We start from the raw sequence: 22,170 nt of genomic DNA, 5'->3' as shown, positions 1-22,170 counted from the left end.
AGTGTCTCTTGGCATGTGGGCACTGTGGACCACAGCAGAGAGCAATGGGCAACATCCCTGCTTCCGCTGCCTGGTTAGTGGTTCTTGGCATGTGTGCAGTGTGGATTGCAGCAGAGAGCAACGGGCAACAGCCCTGCTTCCACTGCCTGGTTAGTGGCTCTCGGCATGTGTGCACTGTTGATTGCAGCAGGAGCAACGGGCAACATCCCTGCTTCCGCTGCCTGGTTAGTGGTTCTCGGCATGTGTGCACTGTGGATTGCAGCAGAGAGCAACGGGCAACAGCCCGGCTTCCACTGCCTGGTTAGTGGTTCTTGGCATGTGTGCACTGTGGATTGCAGCAGAGAGCAATGGGCAACAGCCCTGCTTCCGCTGCCTGGTTAGTGGTTCTTGGCATGTGTGCACTGTGGATTGCAGCAGAGAGCAACGGGCAACAGCGCTGCTTCCGCTGCCTTGTTAGTGGCTCTCGGCATGTGTGCACTGTGGATTGCAGCAGAGAGCAACGGGCAACAGCCCTGCTTCCGCTGCCTGGTTAGTGGCTCTCGGCATGTGTGCACTGTGGATTGCAGCAGAATGGGCACCAGCCCTGTTGCAGAAAGAACCCCCTAATTGCAGGAGGACCTCATGAATCCACTCTAGCGTTCATTGAAATACGTCTCTTTTGTAACAGATGGAAATAGCAGCTGTTTGTTGTCCATTGATTGCAAGCGTCCGAGGTAGCCGCTTAGTTTGCCTAGTGCTTGCACAGGCCCTCATTATATGTAGTTTATTTTTGCCTTAGTAGTGTTCATAATATGGGGATGTTGCTGGATAAATACAACCCTTCCTAATTGTGCCTTTTTTTCTCACCTAGCCGGTGCCCTGGTTCAGGAGCTGCTGCTGCTACTAGGAGAGAGTCGGCGGCTGACCCGAGCCAGCCTCCACCTGCTGCTGCTGCCTCATCTGACGGACCTTAGCCTGAGGTCTGGCTCGGGTCTGGTCAGCAACGCTATCACCCAGCTGGTCACTGCAAGGTGTAAGGTGAGAAGAGCAGCAATCCCTCCCCCTCCACTGCATGGGTGCAAGCAAATGGGCAGAGGTAGTGACACAGCAGTGCATTGTGCCTTTGCCCTACAGGAAGTAGATCAGCCAATCCGGGGTGGGAAAGGGGGTGTGTGCAAGGAGCATGAGGTTTTTTTTGTTGCAGGGATCTGCAGGCTTCGTCTATCCAGGTGGCTCTCGCTTGTTTCACTCTCTACCGTCAGCATGCCAAGAGGCCGCTTACTGGTTTCCTTATGCACATTCTGCAAGAGCCGTCTCCTCTACCTCTGCTCTTCTTGGAGGAGCGATGATTCATCAAGCTTGACTGCATTCACAAGAGCTTTGCGGAGGAGCCCAGGGATAAACCAGTAGTCCTTCCAAGCTTTTTCACCCAAGAGGAGCCACCTCCCTTCTCCTATGTACATGTATGTGTATATTGTAATCTAATCTACCCAACAGCACGTGCATCTATGACGGATCCAATTCTGGAGAAGAAATACTTTATTTACCTGTAACTCCGGTTCTCCGGCATTAGTATCTATCATAGGTTCACACGCAACCATCCTGCATGCCCCACAGGTGGCTCATCGTTGCATTATTCTTGCATTACTAGAGTCTAAAGATGGCCTGTAGAGGTTGTGTTAAGGCAAACGCAGTCTGGTTCGGATAGAACACTAAAGTGAATGCTGTTTTCTGTATTTCTTGGAAAATGATTTATTATTCATGAGGTTTCCCAGCCTGTTGATGGGGAATATTCTAACAACATGTGAATCATGAAAGATTCCAATGCTGGAGATCAGGAGTGGCAGGTAAGTAACTCTTCCTTTTCTGACTGAATTATGTACACCATAGATTGGATCCATTGTTGTGTGTAATCCCATTTTCATACAGTGAGCTTAGTCCTCATGACCCTTGCGCCATCACTCTGCCTTCTTCAGCTTATTGTTAGAACATCAGAGATCCGTACTGTCAGTGTCCCCTACAATGCATCGCATTCTCCCACAGCTTCCTCATCAGATGTCCTTGCAGGGTCAACTGCTCAGAAATGTTTTCCACAGGCGGGCGCAGAGCGGCTCGACACTGTGCCACTCCTTGACTCTGGCGAAAAGCGTCATGCTGCCATCTGGCACTGATACTACTGGGAAATCGAATTTTGAAGACTGCAGATTATTAACCCTTTAAGTGCCATGAGTTTTTCCCCACAGTGCCAAGGGCTTTTTTGGTGATTTCGGTATGTCGCCATTCAATGCCTTGTAACATTTTTGTTACATGAGATGTCTCGGCCAAATTTGGCCCCTTTTTTTTCCCAACATGTAGCCGGTAGTAACGCCACCCAGGAATCCTAGGTTGCTGTAGAGAGTGAGAGAAAATAACAAAAAAGGGCGAAAATTTAGTTTTTTTCAATAAATGGCAATAAAATGATGTACAAAGAAGCCTGTTTTTTTTCCTTGTAAGAGCTAGGAACAAATGGTTTGCTGTGCTGAATTCCCCCATTTTCCTGGCTTTCAAGAACAGGTTTAGTGGAAAAGAAATACAATTATTTTGATGTGGTTATCAACCGTTTTGTGAGAGGTAGGCGATTTTGGCCATTTTTGCCAATTGGACATTGTGAAGAGTGGAATTATAGTCGGAGACAGGCAAATGCTAAAACAATATTTATTCACTGGTTAAGGTAGCAAATGCTGAAAGAATAACTATCAAGTCCTCCCGGTTAGCTTCACCGGTGTCTTGGCCTCCTGTAGTACAGCGGCGTTAGTCCTGGCTTGGTCCTATCTCGAGCCGCTGTCCGGATAGGCCCACCAATCTGGTTCTCTCTCATCTCTCTTCTCCGTGTCCTGTGGAATGAGAGCAACCCATTAGTCTCGTTTGGCGCGCTTTTAACACACCTGGAGGTTTAAAGCCCCCACCAATCACTGAGGGTCTGGGTTAATCCCCTTCTCATTGGTTCCTGGGATGTGGTCCCGCCCCTCTTAAGGGTTGCAGTCCCGGGGTGTCGCCATTCCCGTTCCCCTTGTGGTGGTGGGCGGTTGCGTTGGCCATGCGGTTGTAGCCGCACTGTGTAGGGGCGTCCCTCCCCAGCAATGCGCAGCTCTGGCACCGTCAGGAGTAGCACAGGGGCGGCGAGCTGGGCACCGTTCTCCCGCATCTCGGTGCCGTCGTGTGCACTGCTCCCCCTCCCCCGGACCGGGGTGATCAGGTGAGTACCTGGCAGCCCCGCCGCGGCTGTACACAGCAACGTCTTCCGCAGCCTTGCCGCGGCTACCCGTAGCGGTTTTAGCCGCGGCCCAGCCACGGCTACCCGCAGCGGGTTTCCCTTCCCTTGCCGCAAGTGAAAGGGCGGACATGGCAGCGCCTCCCGACTCGTGCGGGCTGGCTACACGCCACGGTACCAGCCGAGGCGCAGCTTCACACATCCCCACCATAATCCCAGGCCGTTCGGGCCAGGGTGAACACCTAGACAGATAGTCAGCCACCAGCTGGAACCTGGCAGGCCTGTGCAACGTGACGAAGTCGAAAGGCTGAAGGGAGAGAAACCAGCGGAGTACCCTCTGGTTTGTGTCCTTATGTTGAGCCAGCCACTGGAAGGGGGCATGGTCGGTGTACAGAGTGAACCGGCGACCCAACAGATAGTACCGGAGCGAGTCAACGGCCCACTTGATGGCCAAACACTCCTTCTCAATGGTTGAGTAAGCCGTTTCATGGGGCAACAATTTCCGACTGATGAAGCACACCGGCTGCAGGTCCTCCCCATTCACAGCTCCCAGGCCCTGGTTTGAGGCATCCGTTTGTAAAAAGAAATGTTTCTGGAAGTCCGGGCAGCAGAGGACCGGATTGGACGTGATCCTTCGCTTTAGGTGTGCTATGGCGTTCAGGGCCCTCGGGTCGTTGGTCAGGTTGGGATTCCCCTTGAGCCTCAATGCGTCCGTCAAGGGAGCGGCTATCGAGGAGAAGTTAGGGATAAATCTTCGGTAATACCCGATCAACCCTAGGAACGCTCGTATTTGTTTCCTGTTGGTGGGAGTCGGTATATCATGGATAGCCTGTGTTTTGGACAACTGCGGTTTCAGCACTCCCCCACCCACTATGTGGCCCAGATATTTGGTTTTGTGGGTTCCCATTGTAGTCTTCCTGGGGTTGATATGTAGTCCTGCCTTCTGTAAATCAGCCACTACTAGTTCTAGGTGGTTCAGATGCGATCCCCAGGATTGGCTGTATACCACAATGTCGTCCAGGTAGGCAGCAGCGTATCCTGCATGCGGTCTCAGTATGATGTCCATCAATCTCTGGAACGTGGCGGGGGCCCCGTGGAGGCCTAAGGGCAGGACCTTATACTGATATAAGCCTTGTGGGGTGGAAAAGGCAGTTTTCTCCCTGTCCTGGGAGCGAAGGGGTATTTGCCAATAGCCCTTGGTTAATCTAGAGTACTTAAGAAACTGGCTGCTCCAAGGCCCTCCAGGAGTTCGTCCATTCGAGGCATTGGATAGGCTTCGTATCGGGACACCGCGTTCAATTGTCTGTAGTCCATACAGAAACGGACCGAGCCATCCGGTTTAGGGACGAGTACTATGGGGGACGACCAAACGCTGACAGAAGGCTCGATGATATCCATCCTTAGCATCTCATCCACCTTGGATTTGATGATGGTTCGCCTGGCTTCGGGTATCCGGTACGGTCTAAGCCTCACAGGTGGTCCGGGATCTGTTTTGATTATATGCTCAAGAACATCGGTTCGTCCAGGTAAGGCGGAAAAGGCGTCAGCATAAGGGGACAGCCTGTTCCTATGTCCGTCTTCATTTCGAGGGTTAGGGCGTCTTCCCCAATTGACTGAATCCAGGGTATCAAGAACAGTGTTCAGGATCTCGTCCGGTTTGGCTTCCTCGATACATACAAAGGCACCCAGAAGAGGCTCGTTCCATTTTTTTAGAAGGTTGATGTGATAAACCTTCTCTGGGGTGGTACGATCAGGTTGGTGTACCCGGTAGGTTACTGGGCTTAGTACATCAGTGATCTCGTACGGCCCTCTCCATCTAGCCAATAGTTTGTTGGTGCTGGTAGACAGGAGTACCAATACCTGGTCCCCTGGGTTGAAGGTTCTCATTCGGCTCCCCTTGTTATAATTCCTTTCTTGAGTTGTTTGGGCATGTCCAAGGTTGTCTTGGGCCAGTGTACGTAGTGCGGCTAGGTGTTCCTTTAACTCCTCCGTATACTCGGTTAAAGACACTTCTTCTGTGGATTCCCATTCCTCTTTAACCAGGTCTAGTATTGTTCAATGTTGTCTCCCAAACAAGAGCTCGAAGGGAGAGAAACCGGTGGACGACTGGGGGGTGTCTCTTAACACCATTAACACCAGGGGGATCACCCGATCCCAGTTTTTCCCGGCTGGTCCCGTCACCCTTCTTAGAATTTTCTTGATTGTTTGGTTATAACGTTCTACCAGCCCATCAGTCTGGGGATGATATACTGAGGTTCTCAACTGGTTGATCTGGAACTGTCCACATACTTGTTTTAGGAGGGTTGACATGAAATTGGTACCCTGGTCGGTGATTATCTCGGAGGGTATCTCCACTCGGGCAAAGAATGGAATTAGCTGGTCGCACAATACCCGGGCGGATGTTCCCTATAGGGGAAACGCCTCTGGGTACCGAGTAGCGTAGTCGACTACGACCAGTAAGTATCTATAGCCGCGGCTGGCTGGTTCCAGGGGTCCCACTATGTCCATGCCGATCCTCTGGAATGGGATTGAAATGAGGGGCATTTTCTGTAGCGGTGCCCTTGCGGGTAGAACCCCGCTAGTCAATTGGCAGGTGGGGCAGTTCTTGCAATGTTGGGCGACCTCCCCATAAATGCCTGGCCAGTAAAACCTCTTTAGTAGGTTTTGTTGGGTTTTAAGAGAGGCCATGTGACCCCCACAGGGATGGTTGTGGGCCAGTTGTAGCACTATAAAACGGCGGCTCTTCGGTAGCACAAGTTGTTCCTTTATGGCGTCATCGTCACCCTTATACCTCTGGTATAGGAGACCTTGTCGCAGTAGAAACCCTGGGCCTCTGGCTAGGTTGGGTTCCCCTTCCCGGGCGGCCCTTTCCCTGGCCACTCGTAGGGTGGGGTCGGTTAGGGTCTCCCCCCTTATGGTGTCTTTGTTACCTTCGAGCTTCCAGTCGATAGGCCGGGTCATATAACTGGCCTGACACCATGCCATCCGGGTCCGCCTCTTTCGCCCAGGTGGGGGTTCCCGGGAAACGGGGTCCGTCCCTGCAACAGCGGAATGGGGTGGGGACTGCCCTTCCCTTATATCCCTTAATGTCTGATTGAAACTGGGGAGGTCGGTCCCAATTACCACCGGGTTGGGGAGACAAGGTAGGACGGCAACCCTCAAGGGAGAGGAGGTTTCATTTAAGTCAATCACTACATCCTTCATCGGGTAACACTTGGTGTCCCTGTGAATGCATTGGATAGGTACGGTTACGTTAGGTAAGCAGGGAGTGTTACTCACGGTTGGTTATATGGCGGTCTGCCTGCTGCCCAAAAGTGCACGTGATGGTCTGCCGTCGACCCGAATGTCCACCACATATGGTCCTGGGACGCCGTCCTCGTCTATCGGATTCAGGTAGCCGATGTCCATGGGTTCAACCGTTCTTCTCTTGGGACAAAACCGGGCTATGTGGCCCCACTCGTTGCACTCATAGCACTGCGGTTGCTTGTAACCAGGGGTCTGTGATGGGACCTTCTCCTCGCTTCCTGGTCTCTTGTCCTCGGGTCTCCTGGTGTTCTCATCTGAGGGTCTCCATCTTATGGGTAAGTCTCGATTACCCCTAATCACATGGGGGTCGGATATCGGGATGGCGATGCGGGCTGACACCCCTGTAGGTGGTAGTCGGAAGTGGCCGGCCTTCTGGTATGCTGATGCAATATCCACAGCCTCGGTTAGGGTTGGCCGATGGTGCTGCCTGACCCATTTCTGCATCTGCCCGGGCAGGGCTTCGACAAATTGTTCCAGAATAATTTTATCGATCAGGGGTTGGTTAGCGGGGTTTGAAGCCAGCAACCACTTCTCGGCTAGGTCATTTATCCTATAGTATAGCTGGCGTGGACTCTCCCCGGCCCTGAGCCTGGTTTCCCTCAGTTGGATCCGGTATGCCTCGTCGTCCAGGCCTAAGCGGTCTAGTACTACAGCCTTGATCTCTCCGTACGGCGTGATGCCGTTGGGGTTTACCACCTGGTAGGCACCCTGCATCACCCCAGACAGTAGGGGGGCGACATACTGACCCCACCGGTCCGGAGGCCACTGTGCGTTTCTGGCTATGCGTTCAAAACTAGTAAAGAAGAAGGCAGGATCCTCTCCGTCCCTATTCTTTTGTAGGAGGGCCGAGGGCACCAGTGGTTGATTTCTAGTACTGGCCACTGCATCGGTGAGACGGGACATGGTCTCATGCTGTTTGTCCTGTGCGGTGGTCAGTATAGTCCCCTGCAGCTGGATGGCTTGTTGAAAGGCTTGCCGATCCGCAGCTGCTTGTTGTGACTGCAGTACCATCTGTTGCAATTGTTGTTGGCCCTCAGACAGGGTCTTTATCAAAGACTCCATAGCGCTGTCTAAAATCCCACCTTCGTCGCCAGTGTAAAGAGTGGAATTATAGTTGGAGACAGGCAAATGCTAAAACAATATTTATTCACTGGTTAAGGTAGCAAATGCTGAAAGAATAACTATCAAGTCCTCCCGGTTAGCTTCACCGGTGTCTTGGCCTCCTGTAGTACAGCGGCGTTAGTCCTGGCTTGGTCCTATCTCGAGCCGCTGTCCGGATAGGCCCACCAATCTGGTTCTCTCTCATCTCTCTTCTCCGTGTCCTGTGGAATGAGAGCAACCCATTAGTCTCGTTTGGCGTGCTTTTAACACACCTGGAAGTTTCAAGCCCCAACCAATCACTGAGGGTCTGGGTTAACCCCCTTCTTATTGGTTCCTGGGACGTGGTCCCGCCCCTCTTAAGGGTTGCAGTCCTGGGGTGTCGCCATTCCCGTTCCCCTTGTGGTGGTGGGTGGTTGCGTTGGCCATGCGGTTGTGGCCGCACCGTGTAGGGACGCATCCGGATGCTGAGCGTCCCTCCCCAGCAATGCGCAGCTCTGGCACCGTCAGGAGTAGAACGGGGGCGGCGAGCTGGGCGCCGTTCTCCCGCATCTCGGTGCCGTCGTGTGCACTGCTCCCCCTCCCCCGGACCGGGGTGATCAGGTGAGTACCTGGCGGCCCCGCCGCGGCTGTACACAGCAACTTCTTCCGCGGCCTTGCCGCGGCTAACCGTAGTGGTTTTAGCCGCGGCCCAGCCACGGCTATCCGCAGCGGGTTTCCCTTACCATGCTGCAAGGGAAAGGGCGGACATGGCAGCGCCTCCCGACTCGTGCGGGCTGGCTACACGCCACGGCACCAGCCGAGGCGCAGCTTCACACACTTGCATGGACGGAATGGAAGAAAAGGGTAGGAAAGCTGAATTGCAGGACAGAAAGTCATACATTTCTGAAAAGTAGACACAATTCCAAGTTTAGGAAGGGGTGATTTGCGGTGGTTGGGCAACAACTAGGTAGGGGAAAATGCCATAGTTTGGGGAAAAAGCGGGAAAATGACCGAAGAAACGTTATTTGGTGGACATGGTTGGCTTGGTACAGCAATGGCTTCTATGAATTTTGAGAAAAACAATTCTCCCCTACATTCCCCCAACTCTTGCAGTTAGGAAAGCACACATTTTTTGTAGTGTTTCACAAAACAAACAATACCACAAGCCAAACACTGAGCCATGGTACACAGTAGTTTTATGCTTACGGACTGAACAGATGTACTTAGCATGTGTAAATCAGGAAAATCAATGTGGTGAGGAACGGCAAGCATACATTTTTTGAAAGAGCACAGGCAGACCTTTTCAAGGGTAGGTGACTTGTGCAGGATACAAAAGTGTATGGGGCCTAAAGCAGCGAGTAAATGTAGGGCACATTTGGGAAATTAAAGGGTTGTGTGACAAAGGGCACCAGCAAATGGGTTGAAACGTTATGAAAACCATACAAACACAACAAATGTCATACCTTCCTGCATTCCCACAGGTGCCTCTATGAAAACGGTACCTCACATGTGTGGGTGCATCTACCTGGGCACCAAGTGAAAAGCCTAAAACACGGGTAAGCCCAAGTCTTTCGGCACAGCATCATTTCAGGAATTCTGCTCATGCGCACACCCTACAGATTTGGGCCTAGGGTGTCCAAGCCACCAAGGAAAACAGGGAACCCTGTGGCATTTCCGAAAAGAGGACACCCGAGGTCTGACATGCGCAAATCGGCCCAGAATGTATTACCCAGAAAACCCAGCAAAGTCTGAAATGTGGCAAAAACTGTTACGCTCACCTGGTTCCCACAGGGGCGTAGATCGGGCCCGGACAGCTGCGGTCACCAACGTGATGCGTAGTGAAGAGATGACAGTCTGGACTGGCCCGCCTAATCTTGTCTGCTGGACTCGTAGAAGTATTCTCCTGCAAGTGGAGAAAGGGATTTAGCCACCCGTGGACTTTAGTGATGGCCCCCCAACAGTTCTCGTTCTCCCCACTAATCACCTCTGATATCCCCTCTTGGTAACCTCACCTGATGTTTTTAAATGATGAGCTCTCCATCCTGCATGGCATGCACGGGCGCGTAGATACCAGTTACTTCACTGGGTTGAAGATACTCGAGGAGTTCCGGAGGAATATTGACTCCAGTGTCTATAAAGTTCAAAGAGTTCAATATGTCCGATGTTCACTCTTGTTCCATTCCCTCGTTAGGTTGCAGCTGGGTCCAAAAGAATATTGCCTGGAGGCAGCTGATGGCGTTCAGGTAAGAGTCTGTATTACCAAACACTGTCCGGTAAAAGTTGCATGAGTTTAACTTGCTGTTTCTCTCCCTTTATAGGTGAAGCATAGGAAGATGCGGCGAATTAAAGAATAATACCTCCGGTGGTAAAGCAGGTAAGCCTATGGTGGCAAAGAGATTGTCCTTGTTGGTTTTCTCGACTCACCTTGTTATTCCTTTTGTTTTCCCCCCAGGTGCTGGGTTTCGACGAAGAAAATGATGGAGGCAGCGCCGAGTCGAAAGATGCGGTGGACTGGTGAGTATAACGCGGCGCTGCTGCTGGCGAAGCGACGCGTGCTGAAATAATGTCCTTTCCAGGCTCGGAGATGTGCTGGGTCCGGAATCAGGTAAGGAATCAAATAATGTCTGTGATCTGACCTCTTCTCCTTTCTTTGCCTTTTGTCTAGGAGCTCCGGGTTCGAGGCGGGCGTGGCAGAAGACTGGATGCTGACTTGCAGACATGGTGAGCGTCACGCTGCTGGATGCAGAATAACGCAAAGCATGAGCTGCTGTTCTGGTGTGGTTTAAATAGCCTGCAAAGTAGTCCCAGGTAAGAAGTTCCCCAGAACCACACCCGAGTAAAAAAAAAGTCCCAGTAATAAAATAGTCCCATCCAGGCCTCACGTTGGCTTGGACTCATTTGCAGCATGGTCTGCATGAGGTAAGTAAAGTCTATGAGCCTGGCACTTACTTACATATTTATTTATTTATTTATTTGTAGCGTGCAGACAGCCCAGGGGCATTGTGGCGCTGTTACTTGCAGGAACTTAGTTACAGGGGGTACAGGATTGGTAGCAGTAGTTGGTACATTATGATTGCTACAAACAGATTAGTCATTACAGCTCATGGTTATTACATTACAGACAGTTTATTGGCAAACATGGTGCTGCGAAGACCTTATGTGAAGAGGATGGTTTTCATAACTTTCCGGAAGGCAATGAGGGAGGGCTCACCTCGGATTGTGGGAGGTAGGGCATTCCATTGTGATGGTGCGAGATAAGGGAAGCTGGATCCTCCAGCTCTGGCTCTTTTTTACTAGTGGCACACAGAGCATGTTGGTATATGGTGACCTGGTTGGCCTTGTGGAGGAGACGGGTGGATTCTTTGTGAGAGGTAGACTGGGGCGGTGAGGTGGATGCACTTGTGGGTCAGTGTCAGAGCTTTGAAGATGATTCTTTCCCTTATTTGTAGCCAGTGGGCTAATTTTCTGGCCTCAGAGATGTGTTCTCTTTTCATAATACCTTGGGCAGCGCGGAAGGCATTGTTCTGTACGATTTGTAACCTTTCCAGGTTTTTGTTGGAGGTTCCTAGGAAGAGTACATTGCAATAATCTAGCCTAGAGCCGGTGATTGCTCTGGCTATGTTTGTGCAATTCTCTTTGAAGAGGAAGGGTCTGACTGCGTTGATTAGTTTGATTGTTGACCGAGTCTGAGCCAGGTATTTTAATGGAGTCGATGGTGAAATGACTGAATTGGGAGTCTAGCTTTTTTAGCGTGTCGGGGGAGCCTACCAGGAGGAGTTCGGTCTTGTCGGAGTTGAGGCATAGTCCATTGTCTGCCATCCAGGCTTGGATGGTGTTGTAGAGGGTGTTGAGGGTCAGTGAGTCAATGTCATAGTTGCCAGTGAGGGTGAGGAGGATCTGGGTATAGTCAGCATAGTTGGTGTAGGAGATACCCATGGCGTCGAGGATGAGGAAGAGGGGTCGTGTGAAGATGTTGTAGAGAGTGGGGGAGAGGCAGGAGCCTTGGGGCACACCACAGAGGATGATGGTGGGTGAGGCGGAGGCTAAGACAGAGAATACTTGCATGTTTCTGTCTTGTAGGAAGGATGTGATCCATGCTCTGGCCTCAGGGGAGAATTTAGCGGTGGCAGAGAGGTGGTGTTATAGGACGTCATGGTCTACGAAGTCGAAGGCCACTGATAGGTCGAGAAGTAGGAGAAGTGCTGGTTTGCCCATGTCTCTGGCGTCGTCCATCTGGTAGCGCGGTTTCAGTTCTGTGTTTGGGGCGGAAGCCAGATTGACGGAGACCTAGGAGTTTATTCTCTTCAATGAAATGCTGGTTTGCCCAGTATTTTGAGGAGGAATGGGACAGTGGTGATGGGTCTATAGTTGTTAGAGGAGGTGGGATCAAGAGTTGTTTTTTTTTAATAGAGGGCGTACCCAGGCTTCCTTGAGGGAGACGGGGACTTTCCCCGTGGCAAAGGAAGCATTGACAAAGGCTGTTAGGAAAGGAGCTAGTGCTTCAGTGCAGTCCTTGATGAGGGTGGCCGGGCATGCATCATCTTTACAGTTAGAGGGTTTGATATTCCTCATTATGTTGATGATGTCTTTTTGCTGTATGGGTTTGAAAGAGAAAGGTTGGGGGGGTCAGGGGTTGCGGGGGGACAGGGATGTTTGTGTTAGGCATGGCTTGTTTAGTGGTTGATATTTTCTTTTGGAGGAGGTTCAGTTTGGCTTGCATGGCTGTTTGTATTTCGTCGAACCAGGCTTAGACTTTGGTGAAATTCTGGGGGGCGGGAGTGGGCGTCTCTAGCTCCCTGAAGATAGCAAAGATTTCTTTAGTGCTAGATTGGGCCTCAGAGATTCTGGTTTCGAAAGGGTTTGGCCTTTGCTTGGGTGATTGCGTTTTTGTATTTGGTAGAGAGGGCTTTGAAGATTATCTTATCTTTGTCTGAGTGGGAAGTTTGCCATTGTGTGAGTGCAGCCTTTTTCTCGTTGCGGAGTGTGAGAACGTCTGGGGTGAACCAGGAGTTGGAGTGGGTGGTGGCTTTGGATTTGCGAGGTTTCAGTGGGGCAATGGAGTTGATGGCTCCTTTGATGGCACTGTCATAGGCTGTTGCAAGTATTTCTGGGTCTGTGGAGAAAGAAGGTCTGAAGGCTGGGCCTTGGAGGAAAGGCAGTAGTCTTTCCTTTGTGAGCTGCCGGGAGCTTCTTGCGAGGCACGGTGGCAAGGGTTGGTGTGCCGGGGTGGAGGGGCAGGTGGTGGGGATGCTGGAGGTGATGATATGTGGCCCCAGGACTGATTTCTATGATGAGCCTGGCGCCTAAGGCGCCAGGACTGAATCCAAACAGCCCCCAGCCGGGGGCTCGATGTATCTCGATGCCTGCTCCCGGGGCTGATGGACTCGATCCGGATGCCCGGGGGTAGGCATCATGACAAAACCCCCCCATTTTCCGCACATTTCACTTGGCTCACCTACCGAAACACGCCGCCAACAACACATGGCCTACCTTCCTGCGTTCCTACAGGTGTCCCAATGAAAACGGTACCTCACCGGTGTGGGTGCACCTACCTGGGCGTCAAGAGGAAAGCCGATAACACCCCCAACCCCAAGTCTTTTCCGACAGCTGAATTTCACGATTTTTCCAGAAGGGCACACCATACAGATAAGGGCCTCGGGTGTCCAAGCCACCAAGGAAAACAGGGAACCCCATGCATTTACGAAAAGAGGACACCCGTGGGAATCCGCAGAGGTCTGACTTGCGCAAATCGGCCCAGAATGTATTACCCAGAAACCCCGACAAAGTCCGAAATGTGGCACAAAAAAAACTATTTTCCGTACATTTCACTCGACTTACCCACCGAAACACGCGCCAACAACACATGGCCTTCCGCCCCGCGTTCCCACAGGTGTCTCGATGAAAACGGTACCTCACATGTGTGGGTGCACCTACCGGGGCGCAAAAGGAAAAGGGTAACCCACTGGTAACCCCAAGCCTTTCGGCACAGCACATTTTGTTTGTGTGGGCAACCTACAGATTTGGGCCTAGGGTGTCGAAGCCAGCAAGGAAAACAGGGAACCCCATGCATTTCCCAAAAGAGGACACCCGTGGGAAAGCACAGAGGTCTGACTTGCATGAATCGGCCCAGAATTTATTCCCCAGACAAAGTGAACATTGTGTTTTTTCCCCACCAAATATCACACTTTGTCGGATTGTGGCTAATAAAAACTGGGGCAATTTGCGCAAGGCAGACCTCTGCGGATTCCCACGGGTGTCCTCTTTTGGTATTTTGTTTCTAACAATCTCCAGAGACCCACTTCATTGTGATTAAGTTGAAATGCAATGACTATGATGTATTTTAAATGAACAAGTTTTAATGAAGAGGTTTAAGGTGGAAAATGGGTATTTCAAAAGAACTCTTGAGGTATAACAGGGAAAGACTAATGTGAATAGCAAAACCATGGGAAAATGACTGATGAGACTATTATGGTCACCGGAAGGTCTAAATAATGACTAAGGCATTAGGCACTTTATAAACATTCATTGATTGTGGCAAAATTGAAAAGATTGTCATCAATAGAATAAGTCATGACCACACTATGTACCTTATATGACTTGTTAGGGAGAATTCTCCAGAATGGCTGATTTCCCTTACCTACTGAGTCCCTCAGCAGCTTTGCTGGATTTCTAGGATTTATTTTTTTCACCTGTTAAGAGTGTGAGCCTTTTTTCCCACTCTTACATGTGTTTTGCTGGGTGTGTTTAACATTTGTGTTCATGTACTGTAGAGCCTCGCCTACTCCACGGGCATCATCTTTTTACGGTGTGTTACACAGCACCTTCAGTGCAGTGACACAGGGTTGTCTTTTTGACTTCCCAACTCAGACTCCATTTTCTGGGACTGACTACTGTCTCCCAGAACATATAAAGTTGCCATTAACTTTATTAGCCTCTGTAAGACCATGGGCACAGTACACCCTATCTTACATAGAGTACTGGAAAGGGTTAATACTTATCCCTTTTTGTCTGTTTCTCTTGATGCATTGTTTCGCTCCCTTTTCATCAAGACTTGGCTGGTGGCAGTGGTAACTACCCTATTTTACCTACCACGGTTATCTTAAATAACCTTGGTATTGTTTTAGGCTATCTTGGTAGCTTCGACCTTAAAACTGCTAGACCACATATGTTTTATTTCGGTTCCGGCTGGGTTTATTCGCCATTTCTTTTTGATAATGTCTTTCTCGTGTTTTACTCTGCACACCAAACCAGGGTTGGTTCCTTTGTTCACAGTCTTTTTACGTGGTCTTTTACACAGAAGCCCTCCTTAGGCGTCTGTATGTCTGGGCGGGACAGGATGTGAGAGAGGGGTTTAGGACTCCCTGCACAGGGTCTCCTTGGAGATCCATGTCACACTCTGAACTGATTGGCTGTGGTGACGTTCCCGGCGGGACAGTCATCCTGCTGTGTGATTGACAGCCAGGCTGTGTGAATGGGGGTAAACTGCATAAAAAGCAGGTCGCTGGGTCTGGAAAGGCAGAGTCACCACTGGAACGAAAGAACCGACAAGGAGATGACGTAAAAGGATACCTACCACGACTGAACCGCACGGTGACGCACTGCTGCAGGTCCAAATCCCCAAACTCCAACGACAGAGAAGATCCTCCAGGAATCTACTTCCCCTGAGCTGGTGGGACCAACCAGTCGCCCAAACTGCAATCCAGGACTCCCTCCTCTGGTCGAATTCGCTCTACAGAGCTACAGTGGGCCGGATAGCCAGGAAGGTCAGACCCTGCTTGGGTTTTGAGGAGCTCACCTTTTATTCGTTGCTTTGCTCTGCTGCTGGTTTCTTCCCTGCACAGTGCAGGACCCTCCAGTCTTCCTACTTCATGTCAGTCCGACAGTCGCTTCAGGAACCGTGACCCTGCAGGAACGGCCAGGAACGTCTGCCTCAGCTACAGCTTCTCCGTTTGAAGGTACTGTGCAAATCCGGTTGTTTGTTTCGTTCAGCCACGGTGAAAGTGTGTGAAATCTTTCGCCAATCTGAGGGCTTCTCTACTCTTTAAACTAACTTTTCTGCTGACCAACTTCGTCCTGAACTCTTGGCAAAGCCTTAACTGCGTACTACCCTGAGCTGTGTGATCTTGAGCAAAAGACTTTTGTCCTATTGACTTTGGCCCTAAGACTTTTTGATTTTATTCCATCACTGTAGTTCTTCTTTCTAGATTGCCCTGCTTACTTACCTGTTGGTGCTGGTCAATTTCTGCCTAAACATTGTCTTCCCCTCCCTTTTAAATTTCTGGAGTGCCATTTTGCTCCTACTTCATTTTGTGAGCTTAACTTGTCTGTCAACTATTGGGAGTGGTGTGGTGTATTAAGAGTGTGATTTATGAACTGCTTCACTTTAGTGAAATGTTATATAACTGAAAAGTAAATAAATGTATATTATTTTACTTGGAAACCTTGAGTCAGTGTTTGCCTGAATCATAGTAATTGCTGTCCTTTGTGTAACTATTTGTTACTGCTCACTTACTCTTGAGATAAGTCTGGCTGCTCTGCCATCACTACCACTTTACCGTGTAGTACAGGCTTGCACCAAAGGTGAATTTGTACTATTACTTGTAGTCTTAATTGTGTGTGGTGTTCCCAAAGGGCACTGCATGTGATTCTGCCTAACATGACTACACATGATGATCACCACATAGTGTATCCTAAAGTCAATTAGTGTGCACATTGAGAATGGGATGTGGATTAACGGTGTTAATGCCTATTCTAGATACGACTGGCCAGCATATGATGCATTTCATACATACTTGCTATGTTATTGCTTTCTGTATTTGAAGGTAACCACATAAATTGCTTATGCACTTTAGAGATAGCAAGGGAACCCATTGGGCATGACACATCGATATGATTGTCTTGTTGCCAACGTGAATATTCGCTATGAAAAACGTATGCACTTTATTTCAATGCGGTATTGCACTATGCATTATTGTACATTCCCACCTGTTGCTTGCTGCTGTGTTGGATATATTCCATGAGTTAACCATGCACCTTATTCAGATGTGGTATTGCACTATAGTATACTCCGATGTCGTGCTATCACACCGTGCACTTTCTGCTGACTAGAAGAATACGCTTGGTATTGGAACTCGATTACATCCAAGTCATTTTAACTCATGAGAAAAACGTAGTATATTAGTATATTTCGACATGCTGCTATCGCACTATGCACGTGTTGGTTATTTGAAAAAAGAAAAGATATGTTTGGCATTTGGACTTCATTACATCCAAGATATTGTTTGCCCATGAAAAATCAGTCTATACACCGAGTGCGTGATTTGGGTCAGCAGACATGTTGGGTCCGATGTATGCAATGTTCACACAAATCATGGACATTACCAAAAATAGGGGGGGTAATCATTATTAGCCCACTGCAACATCCCGTAGAAGAGAGAGTCGCTCTTCTGCATTATTGGGTAGATCGCCCATGGGCAACAGTAATGAAATTGCGAAGGACATGTGCAATTTGGACCGTTTGGGAACCCAAGGAATGCATACATGGTTAATATGCGTCAGCCCTAACTACATCATTAGGATCAATATGGATATTGCTGGTGCCCCAGTGGAATGCAGATTGAGTATTACAAAGCATTCTAAAATCCATTCCATTACTCATCATGTATATAGGAAACTAGGCTAAGATGGCCGACGTGTGGAGCATGTCTTTGGTAAAACAAGGTAACCCAGTCCTCTTTCCACCCTTAACCTTTTTAACAAATTTCTGAGAGGAGGCACTCTGTTGTGAAGAAGCGGCAAGTCAGCAGCGAAACGCGTAAAACGACTCAGCAAAATGATTTGCTACACCTTGGGAGGACCATACTTTGATGGTTTCTTTTTAATTTTGTGTGCCGTGATTTTTCCTGATTTTTACTTAATAAAGGAAGAAATGGTTGTATGAAGTACTGAGGATCCGGATTATGTATTTTTGATCGGTGTGCAGAGTACTGCTAGCTTGAAGAAATCAGCAAATTCTAAACATATATTTATAAGAGAGAGAGGATAGTGCCCAATACTCTCAATTTTACTTTTAAGAAGAAGCCCCTGCCCTTACCCAGAAGAACCATATATTGTGGGGCTGCGCGCATTAAACAAGTGCTGAAGTCTGTGCTGTTGTTTGCAGGCCAGCACAGCAAAGCAGACAGTGTCTTAGTGAAGCTTTCTATCTGTCCTCTGCCCCTGTCCACAGTCTCCCACTCCTCCTATTGTTGCCGGCTCGTCAACATGCTGCCTTTGCTTGTATACCCAGAAGAGCATTGCGCGCGGTGGGAGAGCCTGGGGGCAGTAAGTTGGTTGACAGAGAGAGTTTGACCGAGAGAGAGAGACAGACAGACAGACAGACATACATTGTTGGATTCCACTGGATAAATTTGTAAAGCAGCCACGTTAGCGGCGTGCGTTTGGACATCGTGCTTCTACCGGCCTAATAGCATAATATCGATAAGTAACTACTGTTGCTTTCTCCCAATTTTGAAAAGTGCAGCTTGTGTTGACGAGCATTCATTGCAACAATATATGCCCTGTATGGAAAACTGTCCGCCTCTCTGGTAAAATACATGTATATGTACCATATTGTTTTGTAGCCGAGTATCCTCCGGCCGTGTGCTATGAAATGTGTTAGTAGATACCGAGTAGAGTAATCGGGTCGAAACCAAACCTTATAGCGCAGTGTGTGGTGCTTGTGCACATTTCTCATAGCGCCAAGTGTTAAGTGTACATGCTAGGGTGTGTGCAGTAGAGAAGGACTAACATATAACAGTGAATATGGAGAATATAAAAAATGAGCGGCGGCTCCATAGTTCATTGCGGAGTAGACGCATATGTATCCCCAAGGTGATCACCAACCCGAAAAAGAGTATTCCAGATAATAAACAAAAGATTGAATACTTTTGTAAAATTCAGTCTTTATGAACAATCAAGACGAAGAAGAAAGTAGCCAGGGAAGAATTAAAGGTGGAACTGACAAATGATTTGGGATGTCTTAGTAAACTTCTAACAGATGTGATGGGTGCACCAGTAGGAAAACATACTGAAGTGAGTGTGATGCACCCAAACCCGCCTCCTGAAGATATTACCCCACAACAATTGGAGCGTCTCGCAAAAACATATCCACCAGAAATCAAAAAACATGACACGGAAAAGGAGGTAACTGTTAAACTAACGATTCACCATTATGATGATGTCACTAACGATGGCAGAGAAGAGATGAAATTTAATTCTAAAATCGATCTATCCAGAGGAGTATGATGTGGAATATATGGGGAAGGCCCAAGAAATGTCATTCAGCGGGGCAGAATCCACCCCGAAGGTATTGGATAATATCTTCATAGAAAAATACCAATAATATGCATGAAAACTGGGTACAACCGGTCTTTGAATTTAATAAAACCACTCGGACTAGAAACCTTGTAGATCCCGGTAGTAAGCTGAACCTGTCTAACGACATTGGCCTAGATCTTACTACATATAAATCAGTTACATTGCACCCAATATCTGCCCAAAATCGAGGTACGTTAGCGAGTAATAGAAATAGTAGCAGGACTTCAGATGAAATGTGGAACGCACTTGAAAATCTCTTGACCGCGTTAGTAGCGAAATGTGATCACTTGGAAACGAAACTTGACACACAATCAATGTTGATACACAAAAGCATAAAGAGGAAAAACTGTGCTCTATGTAATCAAGGCACCTGTATGACAGGCCTGGAGTTAACTAGATTGGTGAAAGCTGTGACTCCCATTGTTATGATTAACCAAGAGGAAAAGCAGAAAAACAAAGAGCAATCAGATGGTAACAGGAAGAGTAGAGTTACGCAACATCATGCTTTTACGTATAATAACAAAATATTATTAGAGGAACAGAAAAGCTTAATAAGGAAACAGCAAAAGATGGCAGAACAAACACAAAGAGGAGTCGTGGTAGCTCAAACATTAATGTCTCCATTAGCAGAAACACCTGCAATTGTGCCTCGAACCGCAGCCGCGAACGTGCTGGTGGTGGTTAGTGAAGGGCAAATTGTAAATACCCCATTGACAGATGTTGCAATTCAGATAACCGCAGAGATGCCTTTGAAGAACGGGAGAAAACCTCCTAGTGCCACACTAGCGAAGTGTACACTGGCTGCGTGGGTAAATCCAAATAGTAAAGGAATCATTAATCATTGGTGCAGAAACGGAGAGTGCCGGAAGCTGAAGATGTCCTGAAGGCCCTGCAATTACAGCAGGTCCATCAGGAAAGCACCCAACTGCCCTTAAATTGCACAGCACAAATACATATACTGCAGTCTATTGTTTCTCTAAGACCAGTGACATCTCAAGACATTCTATTGGTAGATCAAGCTGAAATTGTTAATCAATACATTACTAATATTTCTTTTTTTTCAGAATCGACCCTTAATTACATTATGGGGTTTGAGGTGGAACTTCTGCGACTAGGATATAGCGCGAATATAGTACACATACCACGAATCAAAAGGTGGTTAGACAAGAGGGCAAATGGAACTTTATCCTCTCTGACTTCAGTGCCAGACATAGAGCGGCCAAATCAAGGAGCACAAGCTAAAAAGGATAGGGAGCTATCTACTAGTAAAGTCAAAAATATGATAGGACTCTCCAAAGAGCCTACCGGGGTGCCAACGAGTGTTGTGGCAGAAAGTACAGGTGCTGCACCTGATGTGTATTGGCAGTGGTTGCCAATGGCCTACAAAAATCACTTTTCTGCCGTACGCTAATGACATGGCAATTATGCAGTAACGTATTCATGGAATACAAGAGGCCATACACATTTGTTTGGGGATGAAGGTATGGTAAAACGTCTTAAGGGGCTTATCTTTGTAGCGCTACAAGAAACATGGCTAATAGATGAACTCCTGTTTGATGGGCGGTGTACAGTGCACCAAGTAGCTACTCAAGGCAAAAAAAGGGGAGGGCAAATGGAGGTCTGCTAGTGACAGTACAAGCACCTTGGAATATACAAAAACTGCCCCAGTCGAATCAGAATGTTCTTATAGAAAAGATCACTTATCAAAATATAGTGATCATTACGATTAACATCTACGATCACCCAAGCATGGTAGAGACAAACGTAAACATGAAAACCGTAGAGCAAATCATAAAAATGTTTGATCATCGTTACCCCGCATGGATGGTGGGAGATTTTAATGCTAAAATTGGGGCTCTTCCCTTAAATGACAACTGCACTAACAATAGTATATCCTTGGAGGTGACAAGGTATAAGAAATAATAAACAGGGACAAGCATGATATCCACTGTTAGCTGCCCGTGGGATGATAAAACTGAACGGCTTCACGCCAAGTGATAATAGAGCTGCCTTCACTATAATCGAGGGCAAATCTGCGGCTACCCTGGATTATGTTTTCACTAACATCAGTGGGTTCGAATACTTTAAAGATATGGGCATTGTTGGACGAGAAGAAAGTGATCACCTCCCGCTGTGCTCTGTTTTGATATTCCCACAGATGATTAATTAAAAAAATGGATTATGACCATGATGGTGATCTATACCTAAACGAAGGGAATAACCGCATCCAGCGGAATCCACAGAATTTGGAGAGGGCGAACAGGGCAGCAAGTGAGCTTGTACATCAACTCGTAGCTGAAAGCATGTCTGGACAGAATACTGGTGAAAAGATGTTGAATGATTTCACTATATTGATGCAAAACATACATACATGTGTGGCAACAAAGCGAGAGTATAAATCTCCAATTGAAAAATCTAATAAAAGCCTAATACTACGTAAAGGCCATGATAAGAAGATCAACGCAGAAAACAAAGAAATGCGTAAAGAGATCTCTAGAATTATCACACAACACAATGGTAGTAAAAAGCCATAAAAAGGACTGTGAGCAAACTAAATGGAAAAGAAATTGCAAACATGGCACTTAAGAATAACTCAGTAGGAATATGGCAGCTAATACGAAGTGAGAGAAAACGGGAACTCACGATAAATTTGATTACAGTATTAAAATGGGGAGAACATATACAAGCGACACTAGGGATAATCGAACATGATAGAGGTATTCCCGATACCCAGGGAAAACTGGGAATGTAGTGCAACAATATCTGATATTATTCTGATTATCGAGCTTTTAAATAAGTCTTGTGCCGCCGGCCCTGACGGGACATGTAATGCCTTGCTGAAAATGAATCCAGAACTATGGGCTGTAGCTCGCCATCTTCTATTTAAGCAGATAGGGGTACTAGGAACACTGTCCCCTACATGGAAGATTAGCCACATACTGAGGGTGCATAAAAAAGGTTCATGGGAAAATCGAGCCAACTTTCGCATGTTGGCCATGTTGACATACCGTCCAAAATATTTGCATGTGTGCTACTAAAGGAATTAAATATGTGGATTGCAGAGAACAATATTCTTCATCCCAATCAAATAGGTTTCAGAGAAAAATCAAACACTGTGCAAGGTCTGCTCATGTAACATCAGCAATCGGGCACCTGTGGAAAAGGAGACATTTGAATGTATATTGTGCATTCATCGA

At 48.0% G+C, this 22,170-nt stretch overlaps 1 protein-coding gene across 1 annotated transcript in view; it reads left to right on the top strand.

The window, feature by feature from the left end:
- LOC138516956 (uncharacterized) overlaps positions 1-22,170 on the top strand; it is an 87,210-nt gene that overhangs the window by 46,266 nt on the left and 18,774 nt on the right. Inside the window, exon 3 of the mRNA XM_069632432.1 lies at positions 851-1,017. Within this exon, the coding sequence (XP_069488533.1) occupies positions 851-1,017 (167 nt within the window). The remainder of the gene's footprint in view (positions 1-850; positions 1,018-22,170) is intronic.

This window comes from Ambystoma mexicanum, chromosome 6q, assembly GCF_040938575.1.
Source record: "Ambystoma mexicanum isolate Mex_15411 chromosome 6q, UKY_AmexF1_1, whole genome shotgun sequence".
Classification (NCBI taxonomy): Eukaryota; Metazoa; Chordata; class Amphibia; order Caudata; family Ambystomatidae; genus Ambystoma; species Ambystoma mexicanum.
Note: the sequence above shows the minus strand (reverse complement) of the source record. Positions and strands in the feature narration are given on the sequence as shown.